Source organism: Petromyzon marinus, chromosome 6 (genome assembly GCF_048934315.1).
Source record: "Petromyzon marinus isolate PM22_M1 ecotype Great Lakes invasive population chromosome 6, UKy_Petmar_22M1.pri1.0, whole genome shotgun sequence".
Classification (NCBI taxonomy): Eukaryota; Metazoa; Chordata; class Hyperoartia; order Petromyzontiformes; family Petromyzontidae; genus Petromyzon; species Petromyzon marinus.
In genome coordinates this window covers 18,301,525-18,325,608 of record NC_133672.1, presented here as the reverse complement: position 1 = coordinate 18,325,608, position 24,084 = coordinate 18,301,525, and the positions used below count along the sequence as shown (strand labels likewise).

Here is a 24,084-nt window from a genome sequence, read left to right as displayed (position 1 = left end):
TGCCCTTGATCTTTATCCCAAATACGCCCCTTCATAATAAGGCATTGTGTAATGCAGCTATAACCGTAATTACCCCTACAGGTCGACAGGTGTCACCCTGTCATTACACATACACAAATACAGTCGTCAAAGGCCAATGGCACAAGATTCGCCATCAGTGTTGGGCGATGTGTTTGCCGTTGTGTGTGTGTGTGGGGAGCGGTAGTGTAGCGGTTAGTGCGCTGCGCTACAAACCTGGCGACCCCGGTTTGATTCCCGCTCACGGCCAACACCGGTGACCATTATCTGAACCGGTCCTGAGCCTCCCCTAGGTCGACTCAGCCTCAAGTGAGTACCTGGTGCAGTGTGTAAACATCGTCACTGGGGAGACAAAGGCGGCCGGGCGTGGTGTTGGCCACCCACCTTTTCGTGCCGGCCTTCAGAGGTGCTTGCTAACAGCACTTGCCCCAACAGTCTGCTAAGGCTACCCGGGGGATCTTTGTGTTTGTGTCCAAATGACCGTCAGGTTCGGACGTCGCTGGAGCTTCCTGATCTCCATCGTGCTGCAGACCGTGTCCGGGGTGCTGGTGTCCCTCGCGCCCAACTACGCCACGTTCGTCGCCCTGCGCACCCTACAGGGGATATTCAACATGGGCAGCTGGACGACCGGCTTTGTGATTGGTACACTATTGTCTGGACTTTTCCAAAATTGAAACAATTACTCGCAGCAGCAACAACAACAAAAGCCATTGTGCAAAGTCGCCCGTTCTTGGCAGACTTGTAGGCCGGTGCTATGTTCGCCTTGTGCTGCACGTGGTCAAATCAATATTATTGGTAGGAACCTCCTGGTTCCACCAGCCCACAGGGGATTATTGTGTCCGGCCATCTTATTGTGTCCGGCCATCTAAAAATGGGAGGGGTGGGGCTGGGTGGGGAGGGGAGGGTGGGGAGGGGCTGGGTGGGGAGGGAGGGGCTGGGTGGGCAGGGGAGGGAGGGGAGGGGCTGGTTGGGGAGGGGAGGGTGGGGAGGCGCTGGGAGGGGAGGGTGGGGAGGGAGGGGAGGGTGGGGAGGGAGGGGCTGGGTGGGTAAGGCGGCCGCGTCACACACGAGGGGGTGGGTGGCCACCAACCACGTCCGGCCATCTTCACGACATTTTTCCCTCCACGTGGAGAATCAACAACGTGCGTTTGGAGTATACGGCTGCTCTCAATCTCTACATTATAAGCCGCCAATTCGTGGGTATTGTACTCTTTTTTTTTGAGGAACAGCTTTTTTTTCTCTCCACCATCCCAGGTCCCCACCCGGTCCCCACCCTTCACGCCGGCTTGTGCCCGCCCTCACAGTCGGGAATATTTGCGGAATCCACCACGTGGTGCCGCCGTTGACCCTGGCCATTGACCGAGCAACCCAACGTTCCTACCAGCTCCCTCTGCAAGAATGTGTTTACACTTGTGAGTGCTGGAATTTAGCCAATTTGAGCGCAGAACCAAACGGAATGTTCCTTTGTGCAATCATTGGTAACCGGGCTGACACTATCAACTGTACTTATTGCACGTTGTAATTGGGCAACAGGGCAATTATCAAAGTAAAAGAAATAAGATTTTTTTAATATTCATTGTTTTATATGAACATTCTTAAGTGCACATACGCTCATTTATCATAAATTAAACTGTTTGGAAGTTCAATTCTGTAAAAATAATTCCAAAACCTGCAATCATTGACAAATGAACAACGCATTTTTTTCCTGCGAGATACTGTATTCATCAAGTGAAGCTACACTCTTATTTTCTCTATGTTTAGGCAATTTCAGTAGCCTATTTAAATCGGATTTTGTCATCGAAGTGAAATAGATCGTGATCTATCGTGCAAATCAGCCACTTGCGAGGTGGATTCCAACTGAATACAGGCAGTCCTATGTTTACGTTGCTACAATTCCCGTCACCAACGAATTTGGGAACGTAATTCGATACAAAATAAAATACATCAATTCACTGCAACGTCGTTTTGAATTTTTGAAAGAAAACACCGAGGTGTGGTGACGACCCACACCGCCACAGCGCCCCCTAGCGGACGGTCCGGCCTCTGTGTTTACATCTCTGTGTTTACAAACATCGCAATGTTGGGTACCCTAACACCCATCTCTGTGTTTACAACATCACAATGTTGGGTACCCTAACTCCCATCTCTGTGTTTACAACATCACAATGTTGGGTACCCTAACACCCATCTCTGTGTTTACAACATCACAATGTTGGGTACCCTAACACCCATCTCTGTGTTTACAACATCACAATGTTGGGTACCCTAACTCCCATCTCTGTGTTTACAACATCACAATGTTGAGTACCCTAACACCCATCTCTGTGTTTACAACATCACAATGTTGGGTACCCTAACACCCATCTCTGTGTTTACAACATCACAATGTTGGGTACCCTAACACCCATCTCTGTGTTTACAACATCACAATGTTGGGTACCCTAACACCCATCTCTGTGTTTACAACATCACAATGTTGGGTACCCTAACACCCATCTCTGTGTTTACAACATCACAATGTTGGGTACCCTAACACCCATCTCTGTGTTTACAACATCACAATGTTGGGTACCCTAACACCCATCTCTGTGTTTACAACATCACAATGTTGGGTACCCTAACACCCATCTCTGTGTTTACAACATCGCAATGTTGGGTACCTTGACTCCAATCTCTGTGTTTACAACATCACAATGTTGGATACCCTAACTCCCATCTCTGTGTTTACAACATCGCAATGTTGGGTACCCTGACTCCCATCTCTAAAAATAAAGCATCTCTGGTGAGGTGTACTCAGTATTTACTTATTTTATATCGTTAAAACTTGCTATAGTGTAATATATTTCTGGCAATCTTTTGTCAAGGAAAACCATGCAGCCGCTGTGCATCTTAAAAGCAAAACAGTGGCAAAGAATGGCATGCGAAATAGTAAAAAAGAATCCAGTTGGTGTCCCTTGCCGGAGAATATTTGCATAGAACGCTCACCGAGTTCTGCCTCAGAGCAATACATTGCATGGTATGAAGTAACAATGGGAATTTATCTGCGGTGGCTTCAAATGAAAAATGTCAGCGTTGTTACGAAAATCTGTGGGCAGAGTTCCTTCCCATTTAGTAGTCCAATCCAGTGGTGAAAGTTCCATGTTCTTTTGCCAAGAACCGGACCGTCTTGTTGCCTTCCCACAAAGAAGGTGCTCCACTAGCGCCCTCTCGTTTCACCGACCTTGGAGAGAGATGATGGGCACAGCTTGCCATGGCCCTAATTTCAACTTATAATCTCACGACTGGGTGCCAGTTACTATGCGAATCCAGCAATTTATGCCGCCGTCCAGTTTTAAATAGTAAGGGATAATTACAAAATGTGACCTTTCTGCACGTACACGGATAAAGGTTATCAGTTAAAACAATAATTTAATCTAAATTATAGCAGGATTTCAACATTGTCACCAAGTGCATGTCAGCCAACTGGCTTTCAAGAAATATATTGGTGTTTTTGATTTAAACCTTTCGTGACTGCAGTAATTCATATTCTTAGCTCTTTCGGTAAAGTCACATCAGGTGATGATGACCGTTTGTGTTATGGTCGAAACGTCGTGAGAATTTGTATTGTTTTATATATATTTTATTATTTTATTGTTTCCATTCAACGTGACTTTACCGAAAGAGCTAAGAATATATTGGTGTTTGTAAAGGGAGTCTTCAATAGTCTTGGGTGATGCATATTGTCAGTGATTCATCAGCATAGTCTTGGGTGATACATATCGTCCAGTGATTCATCTGCATTTGAACATTAATTCCAAAGTTAATATTCAGATTCTCTCACTGAAATGTAGGGGTTTCTCAATGTGCGTACTTTCTGGTCAGCAGGCCTACCAGCTGGCGAAATGTGGCTGCTTAAACCTGCTGCAATGAACGTGGCTGTGAATGATTTCTATCGAACACAAAAGCCACGGGTCGGTAAATGCTGGCTCTGCGTATTTGTGTCTGCCTTTAACCGCCTTCCCATATTTTTTCTGCGCGCAGTGACCGAGTTTGTGGGCTCCAGCCAGCGCAAGGTGGTGCACATGGTGATGCAGATGTTCTTCAGCTTCGGAGTCATCATAATGCCTGGCATCGCTTACTACCTACGCACGTGGCGCTACCTGCAACTTGCGTTCACATTACCTAACGCCATCTTCATTACCTACTACTGGCAAGTGAAGGTGCTTCTGATGTGATGGGGATGTTCGGCGCTCTGCCAAACCACTGTTCGTTGAGGTCCAGCCCCACATCATGCAGGTCATGGTAGTTTATTTGACCATACTTCACAACGCTGGCCGGTGCGGGTTGGCGGAGGTGGAGAGCATATACGTAGGAGCCGTAGTGCTAACCTTTATTATTTTTCGTTTATGGGTGACCACCACGCTGTGTGCAAAGCCCATGAGAGTAAAGGATCTTACTAGATTTGAAGTTTTCGTGACTGCAAGGATCCATATTCGTTGGTTCTTTTGGTAAAGTCACGTAGGTAAAAATAAAATAAAACAAAAATGAAAACAACTAAATTGTGACTTTACCGAAAGAACCAAAGAACATAGTAAAGGATCTCTTGATACAAGTGAAAAAGCCATGAGCTCAGAAGAAACCAGTATCGACGAGGACACTTGTACTATGCAATGTTGAATAATGTTTGTTGAAACAAATGTATGTATGTGAAGAATGAAGGCTGCCATTACTCTGTGTGCACTAACTTATTGTCTCGTTCACGATTGTAGGTTGCTGCCTGAATCACCGCGCTGGCTGCTCTCGCGGAATCGTAAGAAAGAAGTGGTCGCCGCTTTCGAGAAAATTGCACGAGGCAACAGGCGAGTTCTGTGCAGCTCCTTCCAAAAGGTGCGCCCCACAAATGATTTCGGCCCCCACACCAACCCCAGCTAAGTAATATTTTCACTGGCTATAATTATCTATCATTCAAGTCTGGTGAGGATGGGATTACACCAGGGACGTGCGGTCAGGGGAGGCAGGGGAGGCAGAGCCTCACCTGTCATACTCCAATGAAAATGGCTGTTACGAAAAGTAGAAAAAAAAAGAATAATCAAATAAAATAAATATTAAGATTTTTCCACTGATCTGTTTTATAAATGTCATTTCTGTACGATTCAATCATTTCTATAGTCAAAATCGACAAATTTGCGGAGCTCCGCTGCAAATACAGGAAGAGGCGAGAGGTGAGGCAGCGACGAGCTCAGCCTCCCCTCTGATTGCGCAACCCCTCAGTAACTGGATGGAGCACGGGCAATCAGCACGTGCCTGTATGTCACCAATGTAATGTTTGTAGACCCCTTTATTTCATGTCCTCGCCTTCTATACTCCAGGTAACTTATTTCACGTATGTGTATAAATAGATTTAGGCTCGCTGGTCTCGTCATGAAACTGCAATGAAAAAGCACCAGGGGAGGCAGCTATCACATCTGCCTCACTGAGGGGAACGTGTCTAATACGCCTCCCTCAGTGAGAACACGCCCCTCTCAGTCAGGCCACGCCCCCTCCGTGAGGCCACGCCCCCCTCAGTATGTGAATCCGGCTCTGACACTAGTCAGTGCTTCCCCAGCCATTGACCTCATCGCACGTCACTAGATTATACTAATATGATAATTGTATCGTGTACACCTACCTTTCGTTTGTTCATTCGTTTGTCAATCTGCTTGTCGTGGTGAGGGTCGTGGCAGGAGCATGTTGAGTAGGGCGGTCCATACCTCCCTTTCCCTGGCGACAGACTCTCGCTCTTCCTGGGGAATTGCCAGGCGTTCCCAGGCCAGCCGAGCGACGTAGTCCCGCCAGCGTGTCCTGGGCTGGCCCTGTGGTCTTCGCCCAGGGAGACGTGCCCAGTAGTTTTCCAGGCGGAGTCTATTGGGCGGCATCGTTACCAGGTGCCCGAACCACCTCAACTGGCTCTTCTCGATCCGAAAGAGCAGCGGCTCTACTCTGAGGCTCTCCCGGATTACTGAGCTTCTCATCCGATCATGGAGATTGAGCTTGGCATCCCTACAGAGAATTACCCAAAGCTCATGACCATAGGTGAGGGTGGGAATGTAGATCGACCTGTAAACCGAGAGCTTTGTTCGAAATCTCCGCTCCCGCTTTACTACTACGGAACGGTACAGTGCCCGCAACATTGTGGACGCCGCACTGACTCGCAAGCTGATCTCCCGCTCCCATTTACCATCACTCACGAAAGAGACCCTGAGGTAGTTAAACTCCTCCAATAAGGGCAGCTGTTCCCCCCTCACCTGAAGAGAACAATCCACCGTCTTCAGGGAGTGAACCATGACCTCAGATTTGGAGGTGCTGATCCAACCGTTGGAGGTACTGATCTCAGCCGCCTCACACTCGGCATCAAACTTTTCAAGTGCATGATGGGGATCACAGACTGATGTGGCAAAAAGCAGCAATGCCACCTCTATTCCCCCATACTGGATACCAGTGGGTCCTAGAGTTGCTGCCTGACAGGAACCAACTGCCTTGAGGCCACAGATTTTCGCAGCTGCATCCACAATAGGGGTCCTGAAAATCATTTATTCGGACTCAATGTTCATGACCTCCCCTACAGTGCAAAATAAGTTTTCCTGGAGATGGAAGTTGAAGTCTTTCTGCATTGGGTCTTCCGCCAGACGTTCCCAGAAAACCCGCATTATTCGTCTGTCTATCTGGTTGGTACCCCAAGCATCGGATCTAACTTACCACCAGGTGGTGATCAGTTGACAGCTCTGCCCCTCTCTTCACCCGAGTGTCCAGAACATACGGCCTTAGGTCCGATGATACAGCCCAAGGTGTTCTGGTTCACAGTACACCTATGAGTATCCCACTTCAGCAATTGTTTCTTGCTGTGGTTGTTCCACCTGATGACGGGCACTTGTGTTGCGCCCGAAACGTCGTGATTTAATTTATTTTATTTTATACCTACGTGACTTTACCGAAATAACCAAAGGGTATAGTTTCGAACATGGTGTTTGTCATTGACATTCCTTGATTAGCGCAGAATTCTAATAACATCTCGCCGTTTGGGTTCAGATCAGGGGGGCCATTCCTCCCAATCACGCCTCTCCAGGTATCTCAATCGTTTCCCACGTGAGCATTGAAGTCGCCCAGTAAGATTATAGAGTTGGTAGGCCGCACTCTGTCGAGCACTGCACCCACAGTCTCCAAGAAGGTCGAATACTCTGAAGTGCTGTTTGGTGCATAAGCACAGACAACAGTCAGAGTTTTCTTTTCTGAGACCCGAAGTCTCATTGAGGCGACCCTCTCATTCACTGGGACAAACTCCAACTGAACAGCACCCAGCCAGGGGCTTGTGAGCTGCTGCTCCCTGTGTCTACCTGAGCTGTTACTGTGTCTACCTGAGCTGCTGGTCCCTGTGTCTACCTGAGCTGCTACTCACTGTGTCTACCTGAGCTGCTGCTCCCTGTGTCTACCTGAGCTGCTGCTCCCTGTGTCTACCTGAGCTGCTGCTCCCTGGGCCTGCCTGAGCTGCTACTCACTGGGCCTGCTTGAGCTGCTGCTCCCTGTGTCTACCTGAGCTGCTGCTCCCTGTGTCTACCTGAGCTGCTGCTCCCTGGGCCTGCTTGAGCTGCTGCTCCCTGTGTCTACCTGAGCTGCTGCTCCCTGGGTCTACCTGAGCTGCTGCTCCCTGGGTCTGCCTGAGCTGCTGCTCCCTGGGTCTGCCTGAGCTGCTGCTCACTGGGCCTGTCTGAGCTGCTGATCCCTGGTTTGCTCAGAAATGCTCCTCATCAGCAAGGAGCTGACACTTCTGCAGGAAGCTCTCGACCGTCTTGACCCGCTCCTTGAGGTTTTTACCCTTCACCTGCTTGATCAAGTTATTGCCTTGTTCGCTAATATGCTCCTTGAGAAAAAAAAAGAGGGAAGTGTTAGGTCACATCCACGCTAGCGTAGAGAAATAGCAACGCACAAAGGTGTGCTTACAAACAGCAAGAACTTGGAGCTGACCGCCACCACAAACTCAAGCACACGGGCGAGAAGCCGTACATGTGCGACGAGTACGGTAAGCATTTTCTCGCGCTCGGCCTACCTGTACGTTTTTCACTTGTGTGTTTAACTGTTGTGTACCTTTGTTATTTTAAAGATGGCAGTTCTGCTATGTATCCTACTACTGTCCCTCCCAGCCATATCTAGTGCCACACTCAATTCTACCACCGGCAACCCTCGTTATTTATAGTCCATACTTGATGCTCCATTTTCCACAACACCTGCTAGTGAAACAGCTTATAGCCACTTCTACACTCCATCATTGTATCCTTTTAAACCCTATCTCTGTGCCATTACTTCACCAGCACTCCTTCCTAACTTCATTCTGCTCTTTAAAATGTTGCCATCTGTGAGCTGCTGCTATTCGTCCAAGGTTCGCCGCTCTTCATCCTTTCACAGAAAATACCTGTGCAAACTATTAATTCTACTTTTCTTATTTCTGGGAGGTATTGAGCTTCATCCTGGCCCAAATGTAAAGAACTCATATAATTCTATAGATTTGTCTGGCAGAAAAGGTGTTGGTGTTCTACATGTCAACATCAGAGGGCTTGTGATTAAATTAAGTCAACTAAAACTAGAAGTGGCAAATCGGGACCCGGACATTTTCTGCCTTACAGAAACATTTCTCACTCCGGCCGTCAATAACTTGCAGTTTACGATTGACAACTACAACCTTTTTCGACTTGACCGAGGATCTAAAGGAGGTGGAATTGCCATCTATGTTCGTAGTACTATTGCATGTAAACCAGCTCATTCCTTGTTGAAAAACATAGTGCTTTGAAAGTCTGGCTCTAAAAATCACTCTCCCTAAAAATCAACAGTTATTGGTAGTGTGCTGCTATAGACCACCTAGTAGTAAGGATCTTGAAGCTCAAACTGCACTGAGAGAGCTTTTTGGGGGCCTCCCTAAATGTAAAATAATTGTAATGGGTGATCTGAATTGGAATTGGCTAAACCCGCCGGCCGTGGCCAAAAATTTTGCAGATAAATTTAACCTATTTCAATTAATAAATGTCCCCACAAGACCGAACCTAAAAAATCCGGGACAGTCATCTCTGCTTGACGTCCTGTTGACTAATGCCCCTCACAATTTCCCACTTACTAGTGTTCTGGGTAATAACCTTAGTGAGCACTCCTTCATATTTGGGGTGAGATCATCAGCCAGACCCAACGCCCCCCCTAAATTGGTTGATAAGCACTCCATGAGGCATTTCAGCATACAGGCATTTACTAATGATGTGCTTCACTCGGATATTGACAAAGTCTGCGATATCCCCAACCTGACTATGGCTTGGGAGACCTTCATGGACACGTTTCTCCAAATTCTTAACAAACATGCTACGTTGGTAAAATTTTAATTTAAAGGCAACCGCCCACCATGGTTTGATCCTTTGATTACTAATCTCATGAAAACTAGGGACAAGGCTTGGGCATGTGCTCAGAAAAGTAATTTGGTCAATGACTGGCTATAATACAGGATTTTAAGGAATAGATTTGTAAAAAAAAATGCGGCATGCAAAAAATTATTACGTTTCCTACTCTTTGGTTCTATTCGGTAAAGTCACGTAGGTAAAAAAATAAAACAAAAATCACGACATTTCGGCCACAACACAAGCGGCCTTCATCAGGTGAAGGGACCAGACTGTCTCGAAGACTGCGCTGAGAGACAGTCTTCGAGACAGTCTGGTCCCTTCACCTGATGAAGGCCGCTTGTGTTGTGGCCGAAACGTCGTGATTTTTGTTGTTTTATTTTTTTACCTACGTGACTTTACCGAATAAAACCAAAGAGTATGGATCCTTGCAGTCACGAAAGCTTCAAATCTAGAATTATTTCGTTTCCTCCACTCTCCTGGAATCACATAGCAACGCCAGGATCTTCTGGAAAACAGTCAAATGTATCGAAAAGGCATCTAACACAGATAATCTTCCCGTTGCGCTTAACCGAAATGGGGACTATTTTTCAGAGCACCAAAAAATAGTTGACGACAATTTTAACCTTAATTTTCTGAAGCTGGTGACCTTTTTGATAATGTATTGGGAGTCACCCCTACTCATGCAATTTCCTACACCCCTGTCCAAACATTAAACGAATTTAATTTCCAGCCTATCCACGAAAGTAATGTTCTGAAACAACTATCCTACCTCAAAGGGTCCTCCTCTATCGGAGCGAATAGTATTCCCGTCTTTGCTCTGCTAATTTTTGGTCAGCTAATATACAAACCTATAGCCCATATTTATAACCTGTCCATCAAAGAAGCATCAGTTCCTCTGGAATGGAAACATTCCTATGTTCGTCCACTTCACAAAGGGGGCCCTAAAGATGATCCAAATAACTACCGAGCTATCTCAGTTTTGTCACCGTTGATGAAATTTAAAAAAAAAATATATTGAACTACGAAATTAGCAGTTTCCTGTCCGACAACAATCTCTTACATCGAAACTAATCTGTGTTCCGGAAAAAATACAGCATCACATCTACTGCATTAGACTCTCTAATCACATTTACAATAGCCTTGATAATAAACAGTACTGCGCCAGTCTTTTTCTTGACTTATCCAAAGCCTGTGATAAAGTCGACCACAACACCCTGCTTAGTAAAACTAAGCTGCCTCCGTTTCTCCAAACACGCAGTGGAATGGTTAAAAAATTACCTCTCTTCTCGCACCCAAACTGTATTCATAGATGGTTGGAGGTCAAACAGTGTTAAGATAACAAAAGGGGTTCCACAGGGTTCCATCCTCGGCCCCCTTTTCTTCTCTCTTTATGTCAATGACTTGGGCACTGACCTGGATCATTCCAGGGTAAATCTGTTTGCAGATGACACGATACTGATTACTGCTGGCCGCACTCCAGATGACGTGATTGCTAAGCTCCAGGGTGATTTCAACAAACTACAACATCAGCTAGTTGCTCTTAAACTAGTCCTGAATACCTCCAAAACCAAGGTGCTATGCTTCTCACCGGGACTAAAGCAGGAAGTTATTTTTCCCCAATTACATTCCTTAAATAATTATCAAATAGAGCAAGTCAAGATCTATAAGTATCTTGGGGTCATCTTTTATTCAAAATTGAATTTTCAAGATCACATTGATTATATTGGTAAGAATACAAAATTAGAAATTAGTTTTCTGTATCGACACAAGCACTGCTTCCCCCCTCTGTTCCGTTTGGAATTGATAAAAGCTACCATACTGCCTCTACTTGATTACTGTGACATCGTATATAAATCAGCCCCCAGTCCTATACTGAAGAAGCTTGACTCAATTTATCACTCGGCCTTAAGATTTGCATTGAACTGCCCATATAAGACCCACCACTGCGATCTCTACATTGGGTCAAACTTAACATCTCTTAATGATCGACGGCTTGTGCATCAGATCTTATTTATTCACGATGTACTTACAAAAAAAACCAGCAGACTACCTGCTGGATCTCCTCACTGTTTCGAAGAACAAATGTGACCTAAGGTCTTCGCTCATTTATCAGCTTAACATTCCTTATTGCCATACAAACACTGGAGGAAGGGCCTTTGCTATTGATGCCCCCAGGGTCTGGAATGCTATCGCCAATAAACTCAAAACTGCTCTTGAGGAGCTGTACACCCCTAGCTGCCACTGCTATGCAGAGTGGCCTGAAATCAAATGTATCGCTCCGGATGAACGCTGCAAAGTATAATCTTGAATTTAGATTATAGTGTGCTGATCTTTAAAGGTGCATTGGAAATTTGTGACACTCCTACTGATACTCCTGCTGTTATGGAGTGACTAATGCAGCCAGTTATGCCTGCAAAGTTTGGTCGTACATGTTATGTATATCGTTTATTGTTAAATTTTAATTACAGTTCCTATGATCACTATTACATTGCTTTTATAGCTTAATTTTGGTGATTTCGAAAACGTTTGGTTTAGCCATGTTTGTTTGTTGAAGTACAGACTTCACCTGATAACTTTGATCTAAATTGTCTTATGGTTGCTATTGTTTGACTTGCATCCCACTGGGATTTTTGCACACAGCGTTGATATACGGTGTTTTTTCTGGAAGATTTTGCTGTTTTTTCCTGGAATTTTCTGTTGCGCGTAGTCACTTTAAGATGTTCTTTGTTCGTGATTTTGTTTGTTACGGTTGCATCGGAGTCAAGAGCCACATGGCTCACAGGGCTATACCTAATCAATGAAACTGAATGAAAACTGAGTATCCCTACACCCGCCTGGGATCTCTCATCAGGGGTTACTCTGGAATAGGAGACCACCCCCGATCGGGAAGTTTGGTTCCAGTGCCAATGCTGTGTGTCGAGGTGAGACTGACTATATCTAGTTGGTACCTTTCCACCTCCTCCACCAGCTCTGGTTCCTTCCCCCTCAGTGACATGAGATTCCATGTCCCAATAGCTCGTGTCCATCGTCAAGGTCCAGTCCATCTGAGACCATCTCTCTCTCTGCCATACTGGCATCGCACCTGCCGCTCACCCTTCGTCCTGCAGATGGTGGGCTCACAGGATGGTGCCACATAGCCATTTGGGGCTGGGCCTGACCGGGTTACGAAGGTCACCCAGCCACCTGGCACTTGCCGGAGAACACCACCCCCAGGCCTGGATCCAGGGGAGTGTCCCGGTGTACCTTTTCTAAGCGAGGTTCTTTGATTTTTGTATTTTTTTTACCATTCATGAGGGGCTTTTTTAACCGTTATTTGCCTGGAACCTCCCCCCAGACCTGTTCGCCAAGGGAGATCCTACCAGGCGTATAAGACTCCAGGCGACATAGCTCTGAGGGTCATTGGAACACACAAACCCCACCACCACGATAATGTTACGATCCCTGGGTGGGGCGTACACCTACCTGTGTTAAGATTTTCAATAAATCTCTCTCTCTCATGTATGGGATTAATATGGTGATTGTACTCTGCATCCCTATCTGTTTTAGGGTTTTCAGGCAATAATAGCACCTGACATGAAGTCCCCCAGCCCATCTCTTATGGACCTGCTGAGGTCCCCAAAGATTCGCAAGTACACCCTGGTGCTCATGTTCTACTGGTGGGGACGTGCAACATATCAACATGTCAATGTGCACCACATCAGTAGCACTGATTATTTGGCATCTACGTACATTAATACAAACATCGTCTCTCTTCACAATCTCGTATAACCTTGCCCAATTCAAGAAATGTGTTGTTATCAACTTTAATAGTCCTGTTTGTTGCTGGCTGTTTAACGTGTTAAGCTTTTGGGCCTGTGTTCAGCAAATGTATATATAAAAAAAAACATTATGGCTTGCACAAGTGCACACATTGTTTCGCTTCGTGGGACTGAAAAGATCTGGTCCAAGTTTCCAATATTTATACAATGTGCATTGCCAGAATAGGTAAAAGACAGCTATCTTCCCATAATGTCTTCTAAGCAGTGCTAAGTTTCAGCTGTAACTGTCTAGGGCTGAGCTCTAAGAGCTTGGGAGTTGGGGGGGGAGGGCGGCGCGTAGAAATATACCATGAGAAATTAATCTATGATCTAAAATGTGGAGTTAACATGTGATGGTCATGTGTAAGAGCAGTGCCAGTGATGTAGCTTGCTAAGTGTGCAGGCGGCACAGCTGCATGAAAGCTCACAGGCTGGACGGGCTCATGCGCAGGAGTTTGTGAGTTCGATCCCAACCCTGGGGATGCATCTATATTTAGAGTTTGCGTGTTCTCTCCCTGTGGGTGCATATATTTTATTTACGGGTGCTCCGGTTTTGCCCACCATATTGAGAAACATGCGTTTCACGTATTTGGCTGCCATACATTTCCACATGATAAGCCACTTCGTTGAGCTATCATCTGTGGCCAGGCCACTTATGAAAAAGAGCTATATAGCTAAGTGGGCCTTAGCTGGTAAAATATAAATAGTTTTATGTATCTTGAACTTGTTTCGCATCATACATAAGCCAACCGTGTTAATCAGAGGCAACGTCATATGAACTATCTCTGCCTCGTGGTCATGCGGATTTTATCTCCGGGTCCTCCGGTTTTTCCCTCCACATTTAGACGCAAGCGTTTAGAAGATTAGTCTGCCACTCTAAATTCATACATATTATAATTCAGTATAAGTCACTTCGATGAACTTATCACGTGTGGCCAGATCGCCTCTGAAAAAGAGCTAATATACTTTTACGTGACTTTACCGAATAGAACCAAAGAGTATGGATCCTTGCAGTCACGAAAGCTTAAAATCTAGAAGCTAATAGTATTTTGGGCTTTACCTGGTAAAATAGAATAGTTTAAATATTTTACATATGAAGAGGGGGGAAATTGGACTGGCTAGGCCCCCCCTCCACCTTTTCGTTCCTTCCACCGGGTTCCATGCCAACCGCGATTATATTTACCGGTATATGTACGCCACTGAGCAGTGCAATCGCTTGTGCGTGTTGCTTGCAGGTTCGTGGTAGCCGTGGTGTACCAGGGGTTGGCGCTGAGCACGGGGAACCTGGGAGGGAACCTGTACGTGGCGTTTCTGCTGGGTGGCGTGGCTGAGATCCCCGGAGCCCTGTTGGTGATTGCCCTCGTGGACCGCATCGGACGGCTGCCCCTCATGTCCGTGGGGCCCATCCTCTCGGGCCTCTTCTGCCTCGCGTCCACTCTGGTGCCCGTCGGTATGCAGCTCCAGTCGATGAATAATGATCTAGATTTAAAAATATATATTCACTAAAACTAAACTATTTTTATTTGACCAGGTAAGGTCCACTGAGCTATATAACTCTTTTTCAGAAGCGACCTGGCCACAAGTGATAGCTCAACAACGTGGCTTATCATGTGGAAATTATAGCAGCCAACTACTCTAAACGCGTGATGTTTATTCTAAATGTGGACAGAAACACCGTAGGACTCAGAGAAAAATCCACGTGACCACGGGGAGAACATGCAAAATCCAAATCTAAAACAGGCGTCAGGGTCGGGTTCGAGCCGACGACATCCTGTATACCAGGTGAAGCAGTTAACATATCGTCACTGGTTGCTGAGCATAGGCCCGTAATACCAAGAGGAGAGCATCAAATCGCACTTTTGAAGGTGTAACAGATAGGAGTTAATAGGTTTCTTCAATTAAGCAAGGTGATGAGAACTTGGGGGAGGAAAGACGCGAGGACAAAATTCCAAAGTTGAGCAGTGCGGGCAAAGAAGCAGCGAGAGAAGTGTCGTGACCTGCGGCGTGGTGGTTGAACACAGCGAGGGATGGGACGACACAGTCAGTCTGGTAAACCGGGTGGAGGAGTACATGAGTGAAAGTTCATGGGAACAGTAACCATGGAAGTATCAATAGAAGAATGTCTTACGTTGCGCTCTTTCAAGTAAAATGAGATATGACTTGGTGTCCAGCAGGGGGAGTGCTTGGGTTTTGCTGTAAACTCAGATTTATTAAATTTTTACCAGCTAAGGCCCACTGAGCTATTTAGTTATTTTTCAGAAGCGACCTGGCTATCACAAATGATTGCTCAACGAATATGCTTACCATGTGGACATTTATAGCAGCCAAATACTCTAAACGCATGTTTCTAAATGTAGAGAGAAAACCCTGAGGATCCAGATTAAAATCCACGCGATCGCAGGGAGAACATGCAAACTCCAAATATATAGGGTCGCGATCGAATGCACGACCACCCGTATACGACGCAAGGGAATTAACATCACTGTCACTCCACCGTGTGATTGATAACAACCATACAATAACTCCTTATTTACATGAGACAATGATCCCCCGTATAGCACTTAACAGACTATTGGGGCAAGTACTGTTAGTGAGCGCCTATGAAGGCCAGAAGGTGGGTGGCCGGCACCACGCCTGGCCCCCTGGCCAGCACCACGCTAGCCCGCCTTTGTCTCCCTCGTGCCAATGTTTACACATCGCACCAGATATTCATTTGAGTCCGCGTCAATTTAGGAGAAGCATAGGACCTGTTAAGGTAATCGCCACTGGTATTGGCCATGAGTGAGAATCAAACTCGGGTTACCGGGTTCATAGTGCAGTGCGCTAACCATTATAATACCACTCTCCACACTGGCACACACCGTTTTAGAGATGGAGTGGCTGTATGTGGCACTGGTCATGCTGGCCCGCCTCTGCATGACGATGGCCTACCAGATGGTGTGTCTGCTCAGCAACGAGCTGTACCCCACGTTCCTCAGGTGAGCGAACGCTTGTGTGGGAGAACACGGTGATCAAGGGGACGGTAGCGAGCTGGTGGTTGGTGGAGCGCATTACACAGGCGGAATTAAAAAAAAACATCGAGATTGAAAACTCATTTATTTAGAACTGCTTTTTGTGTTTAGTTTGTTGTCCTTCCCCCACACCTCTGATTCGCACGGTTTGGCTACATACGGTGTAAAAGAAGTTCAATATACATGCATGCATGCCCGACCAAAATAATAGGGGGAAATTAGCGAAGAAAAAAATCCCACTACATTTTTATCTCAAAGCCTCTACATGTCTCCCACCAATATCAATAATACGTGTATTCAATATTAAAATAGAGTTTGAGTTAATTTGATTTGTTCCACGGATGATCCCATTTAGCCAGTTGCCTGGCTATTTTATAAGGGACACTTATGGTGCGCAAGCATCGCAACAAATACACAAATACACAAACATCAGTATTGTTGCAGAGACCAAGTACAGCTATGTACAGGGTCAATACTCTTTGGTTCTTTCGGTAAAGTCACATAGAAAATAAAATCAAATATTAATAGAATACGACGTTTTGGTTGCAACACAAGCAACCATCCTCAGGTAAGGATGAATGACAAAACACAGACACGGGAACAGCATAGGCAGACACACATGCAGAGAGAGACACACGCAAAGACACACCGAGCAAGACACACACCAAGACAAACAGAATGACAACGAATCTGTGCCGAGGCCTTAAATAGAGAGAGGGTGGAGGGGGCGGGGCAGAGAGAGGACTGGGGAGGCGGGACCAGCCGACAAATGAGGGGACAAAGAGGGAGCAGTGTGGAATTCCGGAATACAATGGCCGGAGGAGAGACAATGGTTTAGAGCAAGAAAAGCGAAAGTTTGAGAAGGCAAATTTAATAAAATTAAGAAATGTAATGCAATGCAACACAGAGGGTCGGTTAACACACAGTTAACGCATAGCCTGGTTGATTAACGTTCTTACAAAGATTGCTAAATTAGAAGTAAAGTGTGATAAAACACAGACACGGAAACAGCATAGGCAGACCCACAATCAGAAAGAGACACACAACACAAAGAGTAATTTCTGCAGTCACGAAAGCTTCGAATTTATGTACAGGGTCCTGAAGGAATATTGTAAAAACAGTGCAACTCTTTGGTCTCCTCTGTAAGATACAGTGCCATCGCTTTCACAATATCCCATCACCCATTGAGAAGATGGTAGTAAGGTGGCTCGATTATAAAGTAGTGGGGCATCGATAGCCCAGTAGTGGCGCATTCGCCCCTTGTTGCAGAGGTTCACGGTTCAAATACAGCGCCCGCCCTGGTTAATAATGCGCGTCGTGTGTATTACCGTGGACGTTGAAGATCCTGTGACGTCAATTCGCCAGAGCAGGGCATTCATTGAGTTCCAGCGGCATGGTCCAAAATTCCCAAATAAAAAAAAATCCTTCAAATTAGTCAATTGGGAGTCTAACACAGCAGAAATAATCGCTGTCTACTGCGTAATCTTGCAGGACCCTCATGATTAAGAGTCATGAGGCTTAGTGAGGCTTTCCTGGGTAAACAAGTGAAATAATAATGATTTTAATAAATGTATTATCTTGTGTCACGATAGCAAACCTATCAGTAGATTTTACAAGACAAACTCATATAAAATAAGCCATTCATATTTATTTTGGTTTGGTGTTTTTTTTTTATTTAAAATATGCTCACATTGAAGGGAGCATCTTTCGTAGACCATGTACGATGAGTACGATCAGACTAATTGTGAACTCGCCAGAAAATGTTGTTTCGCCACTGTTTTGTGCAGGAATTTTGCCGTGTCTATATGCTCATCACTGTCTGGCATTGGTGGGATAGCTGCGCCGTTTCTCCTTTACCGACTGTACAACATCTGGAAGCATCTTCCACTCATAATATTTGGTATAAATTGTACACACACAGACACATTGGTGCACTTGCACACATGCACACGCAAATGTCTTGCTAGAGCCAACAATCCATTACATTTGCAAATTGTGGACAACACAAACAGATATGAAAGTCTGTTATCTATTATATATGCAAAAGAGGAGCTATGTGGCACGTACTCATAATCCCTTCATTATTGTGGGTAATAGGTCATGAATAACATGAGTGCCACTTCGTAGGAGAAATCAACGGTGGTTGCCCTATGAGCAGACTCGTTCCTGTCATTGGAATGAGGAATTCCCACCACTGGCTCAGAGTTGTAAACAGGAGATAATTGGCAATGCATCGATGCTAATTTGAGCAATAAATCACTTTGACTTTGAATAGCAGGAGATAACTGGCGATAAACTCCGCTTCTTTGTGATGTTGCGTATCCATGAATTGGCTCTGTCCACTTCATCACAGATAACGGGAATTACACTCGTTTGTTTTTTCATATCATCATCTAGTGATACACAGGGCAGCTACACAGGATTGTGACAAACTAGAGTAGGCTGCATGCGTGTCAAACAAAGATGCATCTTAACACTTAGTAGGTTTTCACGACCAATATTATCCATAATCTAGGTTTTTGTTGTGTTAGATTGCGTATATATAACTGTGTCATTAAACCTGCCACCACCCGACACAGCCAATTAGTAAGGTTTGTCACGTAATCAAAACATGCCAGTTAGTTACTCGTTCAGCACACCGGTGTTTCGCTGGTAATTACAATCAGCCTCATCAGGTGACAGCTAGAATACTGGTGAAACGTTGTACTCGAATTGTAAATGTTGTGGGTCTACTCTGCAACATACCGATATATTATTTGGGTCTTTCAGTAAAGTCACGTAGATAGGTTCAAAGAAAATAACAAAAAACAAAAACGTTTCGATCACAACACAAGCGGTCGTCATCAGGAAAAGGGGGATTAGCTTCTAAAGGCAACTGTTTATAAAGGTTTGAAATGGGCGTAGCCCAAATGTCAGCAGCCAATGTAAGTGGTGGGCAGCGACTGTGGCGGTGGTGGGGTTTCCACCAATCAAAGGGCTGCCAGGTAAAAATTTGGATATAATGTAACATCGCCGAGCATCCTCCACGGCGAGTGCGCCAAGGTGGCTATGTTAATGTGAGAGATTAGCACGTTAATGGGAGATCGCCGAGCCTTCTACACGGCGAGCGTGCCAAGGTGGCTATGTTAATGTGAGAAATGAGCATGTTAATGTAAGAGATTAGCATGTTAATGGGAGATCGTGAAGCAGCAACCTCGAGGATGGCACGCGAGGTAGCTGTGTTAGTGAGAAATTGAATATGTTAATGTAAAAAATAAGAGCCGAAAATAACAACTAAGGAAGGTGGTAGGATGCGAACATCACAGCCAGTTATGACTTAAACTGGTTAATAACGTCCTTCCAATGATTGCTCAGTTTGTACCCATCTTCTTGTGTCTGTGTCTATATATATGGATGGCTTCATGAACGAATCTTTGTTGATAGCGAATGGGTTTGCAAAGTACCTTCGTCTTAGAGAAATCAATTTCGTGTGAGCCCACCGCATTAAAACAATGGTCAGCCACGGCCGAGGTATTGGTCCTACCGTGTTTCAGATCTGCCTTTTATGTTCACGAACACGCTCCGAGACATATCACTTAGTTTCCCCAATGTAACATACCGATATGTGGAACTAGTAACTAATCGGCATCTTCTGTTTACGTGACAGCCCTTACTAACTGGCTGTGTCGGGTGGTGGTGGGTTTAATGACACATTTTTTTTACGCGATCTAACCCAAAAAAACCCATTATGAAGCTGAATCTGTGCAGGTAGCACTTTTGTAGCTTGGCCCCAGCAACCTGTGATGCAGTGGCACAAGAAACGTGCGACCACTGGGAAGGCTGTGGTGGCAGGGAGAGGCCATCTAGCAAATGCCCGTAGGACGTCCTCCATTACGCACTGTCAGGGGTTACCTTGCCCTTAGCCCTCGTCTAACCAAAGGCCGAACCTCCAAGGCAGGGTGCGGGAGCTCTTATCGCTGAGCATGGGAGCCATTGATAAGGTACGGCCAGCCGGGTCAGCTGGACCAATGGCTAGGGTAGTGGAGGGCACTACTTCTCGCTTGAAGGGGGGTGCCACGATGGCGAGATGTTAACGACCTTGCCTGGTATACAGAAGGTCGTGGGTTCGATCCCGACCCTGATGCCTGCTGTATATTTGGTGTTTGGGTATTCTCCCCATGGTCGTGTGGATTTTTCTCTGGCGCCTCCGTTTTTTCCTTCCACATTTATAAACATGGGTTTCGAGTATTTGGCTGCTATAAATTTCCACATGATAAGCCACTTTGTTGAGTATCATTTGTGGCCAGGTTGTTTTCCCAAACTTCCAATTTCTCTCCCCCTGCCGCTCTCTAAATTTTACTAGGTTTGTCAAACTTCCAATTTCTCTCCGCCTGCCGCTCTCATTGACATGCGAATTTCTCTGCCCCACCCCTCTCTCTATATAATGCCTCGTCACAGAGGCGTTGTTTCCCTGTGTCTCTCTGTGTGTCTCTCTCTCTGTGTCTCTCCCCCATTTGTGTCTCTCTATGTGTCTCTCCCCCATGTGTGTCACTCTCTCTGTGTGTTTGTCTCTCTGTGTCTGTCTCTCTGTGTATGTGTCTCTCTCCGTGTCTGTGTTTGTCTCTCTCTGTATACATTCATTCACACCTGATGACGGTTGCTTGTGTTGCAATCGAAAAGTCGTATTCTATTCATTTTATTTTCTTTCTACGTGACTTTACTGACAGAACCAAAAAGTAATTGCAATCCTTCTAAAGTCCAGCAAATAGCATGTAACAGTGTCCATCATGCTGCCAACTTGTAATTGCAAATACCCTTTAAACGTGCACACACTTACGCCTGTGTGTGCTTACAGGGATTCTAGCGATTGCTGAAGGATTTTTAATTCTGCTTCTGCCAGAAACAAAAGGCCTGCCTTTGCCTGAAACCATTCAAGATGCGGAGAACATCGGAAAGTACGTGTCGAGAGCGTGTTTTGTGGATCACATTTTAAACGTTATTTCATATTGCAGAACATCTTAGTACTTTGATGTCAACAGTTGTATGCAAATATTTATTAAAAATCGCTGTAATGCCAAGACGTTATGAAAGTAGATGGTGCTTTAGAAAATGAAGTGCATATATTACAAATCTATTCTTTAAAAAAATGTGGTATGCTACAAATGTATTTATAGATTTGTAAACAATTGATATATAAAGTATATAGGACCACAACATGTACAAAATGTCATCACTGAGAGTGAAAAAAATCAACCTCCTCGCCAACCTGCCTTCAATGTCAATATTTTTTCCCCGCGGCGATTGTGTTTGTATGATGTCGTACAGGATTCAAAAGGCAAAGCGGGCATGCAGGTCGAACTCGCACAGAGATGTGATATATTCACTTGGGAAAGCAGCGAGCAACAACATGGAACTTGAGTGTATATAAGCGTCGGGTGAAAGGACCCTGTGCGAAACAGCTGTCTGAAAACGCGAAGATGATTTTTATTTTTGTGTTCCCAGTAGTTGAAGTTAACGCATACACTGTGAAAATCAAATGCTGTACTGATGTATTAATTCGGTTACTCTGGTGTAACAGTCAACATAGAGAGTTACTTACACATTGATATCATGTAAATGATTGAAGCCTTTACGATTTTACAAAGGACTGAGATGAATATACGGTGTGAAATATACACGGGAGTTTGAATTAATCTTTAACCCCTCCATCTATGTTATGTTCGTGGGAGGCGGGAATAAAAAAAACCCATTGCGACATCTGCAGGTGGTTGGTCTAAGCGACCCTTGTCTGGTGTGAGCTCACAACCGAGTTGGGCATGGCACTGCAAGTCCCCTGAGCGTATTACAGGAGGGTGGTGGCACTGTGGTTGCCACCTCCAAGGTACAACCACAATACCGAAATATGTGAGAAACGCGGTGAAATTCATTGACTTGAGTGGTGGATTTGTAGCGCCGTAAATGGGCTGCAAATATCCGCAATGGCGGACAGTGCCCATCAGGGGCGGTACAACTAAAATGGCGGGAAAAACCGTTAGGATTCCTAGCCTGGGGGGGAGGGGGCTGCGGGGTATTCTACGATCCCCCGCAGACCCCTCCCAACCGGTGGGGGCTGTGGGGTGTTCTACGATCCCACAGAGCCCTGCCCCTTGGCATAGAAACTGTATATAAGGAGGGCCTCTGGAGAGGTTAGAGGCAGTTGCAGCTGAAGATTGAAGACTGAAGACCGAAGACTGAAGGCCAGCGAGACAAGGACCCTGGACCCTCGAGCCCGCTGCCCTTATAAGGGCCGGGTCGAGCTTGGACCTCCATTGCAATCTATTAAGGTATCCAGAGTGAACAAACTAGTTGCGCTCGACATCTTGGGGCCTTTCCCTGTTACTCCTAGGGGTAACAAGTGCCTCCTGGTTCGGGTTGAATATTTTACCCGCTGGCCTATGGCTTGGCCACTACCCAACCAGTCGGCGGCAGCCATCACGGACGCCTTCCTCCAGGGCTATGTCCTGGATAAGGGTGCTCCAGAGCGGCTGCTGACCGATCAGGGAAATAATTTTTCGTCCAAACTGCTGCGTGAGGTCTGCGACTTGTTGGGCACACACAAGGTACGCACCTCCCCTTATCACCCTCAAACGGACAGCATGGTGGAGCGATTTAATAGGACTCTCACCGCCATGCTGAGCCACCAAGTATCCGACTCACAGATTGATTGGGATCTCCTCATGCGGCCACGGGCTTTTCACCATTCTATTTAATGTATGGCAGGGAGGCAAACCCCCCGGTGGATATTCAATTACGCGTCGCTCAGGAGTTCCCTAAATCCAAACTTTCCCAGCACATTCGGTCAAATGTCCACAAGTTGATGGAAGCAAGAGAGGCGGCTAAACATAATTCAGAGACCCGCCAATTGGCCAATGAGCGCCTGCGGAATCTCAAAGTTTCCTCGCATACATGGTCCCAGGGTCAGAGGCATGGCTTCACTGTCCTCAAGTACCATTGTCCACGTCACCCAAACTTTTAAAACCTTGGAGGGGGCCCGTCGATGTCGTGAAGGTCGTTCGGCCACAATGTATAAAAATTTGCCATGGTAAACGATGCTGGGTTGTGCACCCGTCGTGCTTGAAACCCTTTTTACCATTTCTTGATACTCCAACTACACAAAGGGGCCGAGAGCGTGAATTGTCCGATGAGCCGAGTCGTGCGGTTGCCAAGCCTAACTCTCAGTATAGCCGTGTGCTTACCCCCTCAGACCCCTCAGGAGTAACGGCACCACGGAAAACTGCAACGGCCACACAGATCGCCTCACGCCCAGCTGACAACTCACCTCAAGGCCACCACCCGAAGCTCCCGACGAACACAAAAAATCTTCTTCCTCCAGCAGTGCCCAACGGACCGTCAGCCAGGACCCGATCAAAATTTAAAACTTTTACATAAGACTTTGCCTTCTCGTCGGGGGTGGCTGGGATCGCATCCACAGAACTGGGCGAGTGATTCATGTATATATTGTTGTGTTGTGTTGTTAATTGAGGCACACGGAGTCGCAATTGTTGTACAAATTGAGACGGATGAATGCTACGTTGGGGGGGGGGGGGTGATGTAGTGCCGTAAATGGGTAGCAAATATCTGTACGATCCCCCGCAGACCCCTCCCAACAGGTGAGGGCTGTGGGGTGTTCTACAATCCCACAGAGCCCCGCCTCTCGGCATAGAAACTGTATATAAGGAGGGCCTCTGGAGAGGTTAGAGGCAGTTGCAGATGAAGATTGAAGACTGAAGACCGAAGACTGAAGGCCAGCTAGACCAGGACCCTGGACTCTCGAGCCCGCTGCCCTTGTAAGTGGTCGGACCAGTACCGTACCAGGGTCGGTCAGGACAGTCTCCCCTAGGTCATGGGTAG

The 24,084-nt window shown here is 46.0% G+C and overlaps 1 protein-coding gene across 2 annotated transcripts in view; it reads left to right on the top strand.

Moving 5' to 3' along the window:
• Positions 1-21,972, top strand: part of LOC116939342 (solute carrier family 22 member 3-like) — a 29,331-nt gene extending 7,359 nt beyond the window's left edge. The window contains exons 3-11 of one of the 2 annotated variants that reach the window (XM_032947570.2): positions 506-660; positions 4,039-4,207; positions 4,767-4,884; positions 12,954-13,063; positions 14,440-14,654; positions 16,074-16,182; positions 18,003-18,115; positions 21,050-21,149; positions 21,520-21,972. In XM_032947570.2, coding sequence (XP_032803461.2) covers positions 506-660; positions 4,039-4,207; positions 4,767-4,884; positions 12,954-13,063; positions 14,440-14,654; positions 16,074-16,182; positions 18,003-18,115; positions 21,050-21,149; positions 21,520-21,622 — 1,192 coding nt within the window. In that variant the 3' untranslated portion in view covers positions 21,623-21,972. The remainder of the gene's footprint in view (positions 1-505; positions 661-4,038; positions 4,208-4,766; positions 4,885-12,953; positions 13,064-14,439; positions 14,655-16,073; positions 16,183-18,002; positions 18,116-21,049; positions 21,150-21,519) is intronic. The other variant, XM_032947571.2, reaches the window with a different exon arrangement.
• Positions 21,973-24,084: the final 2,112 nt, after the last annotated feature.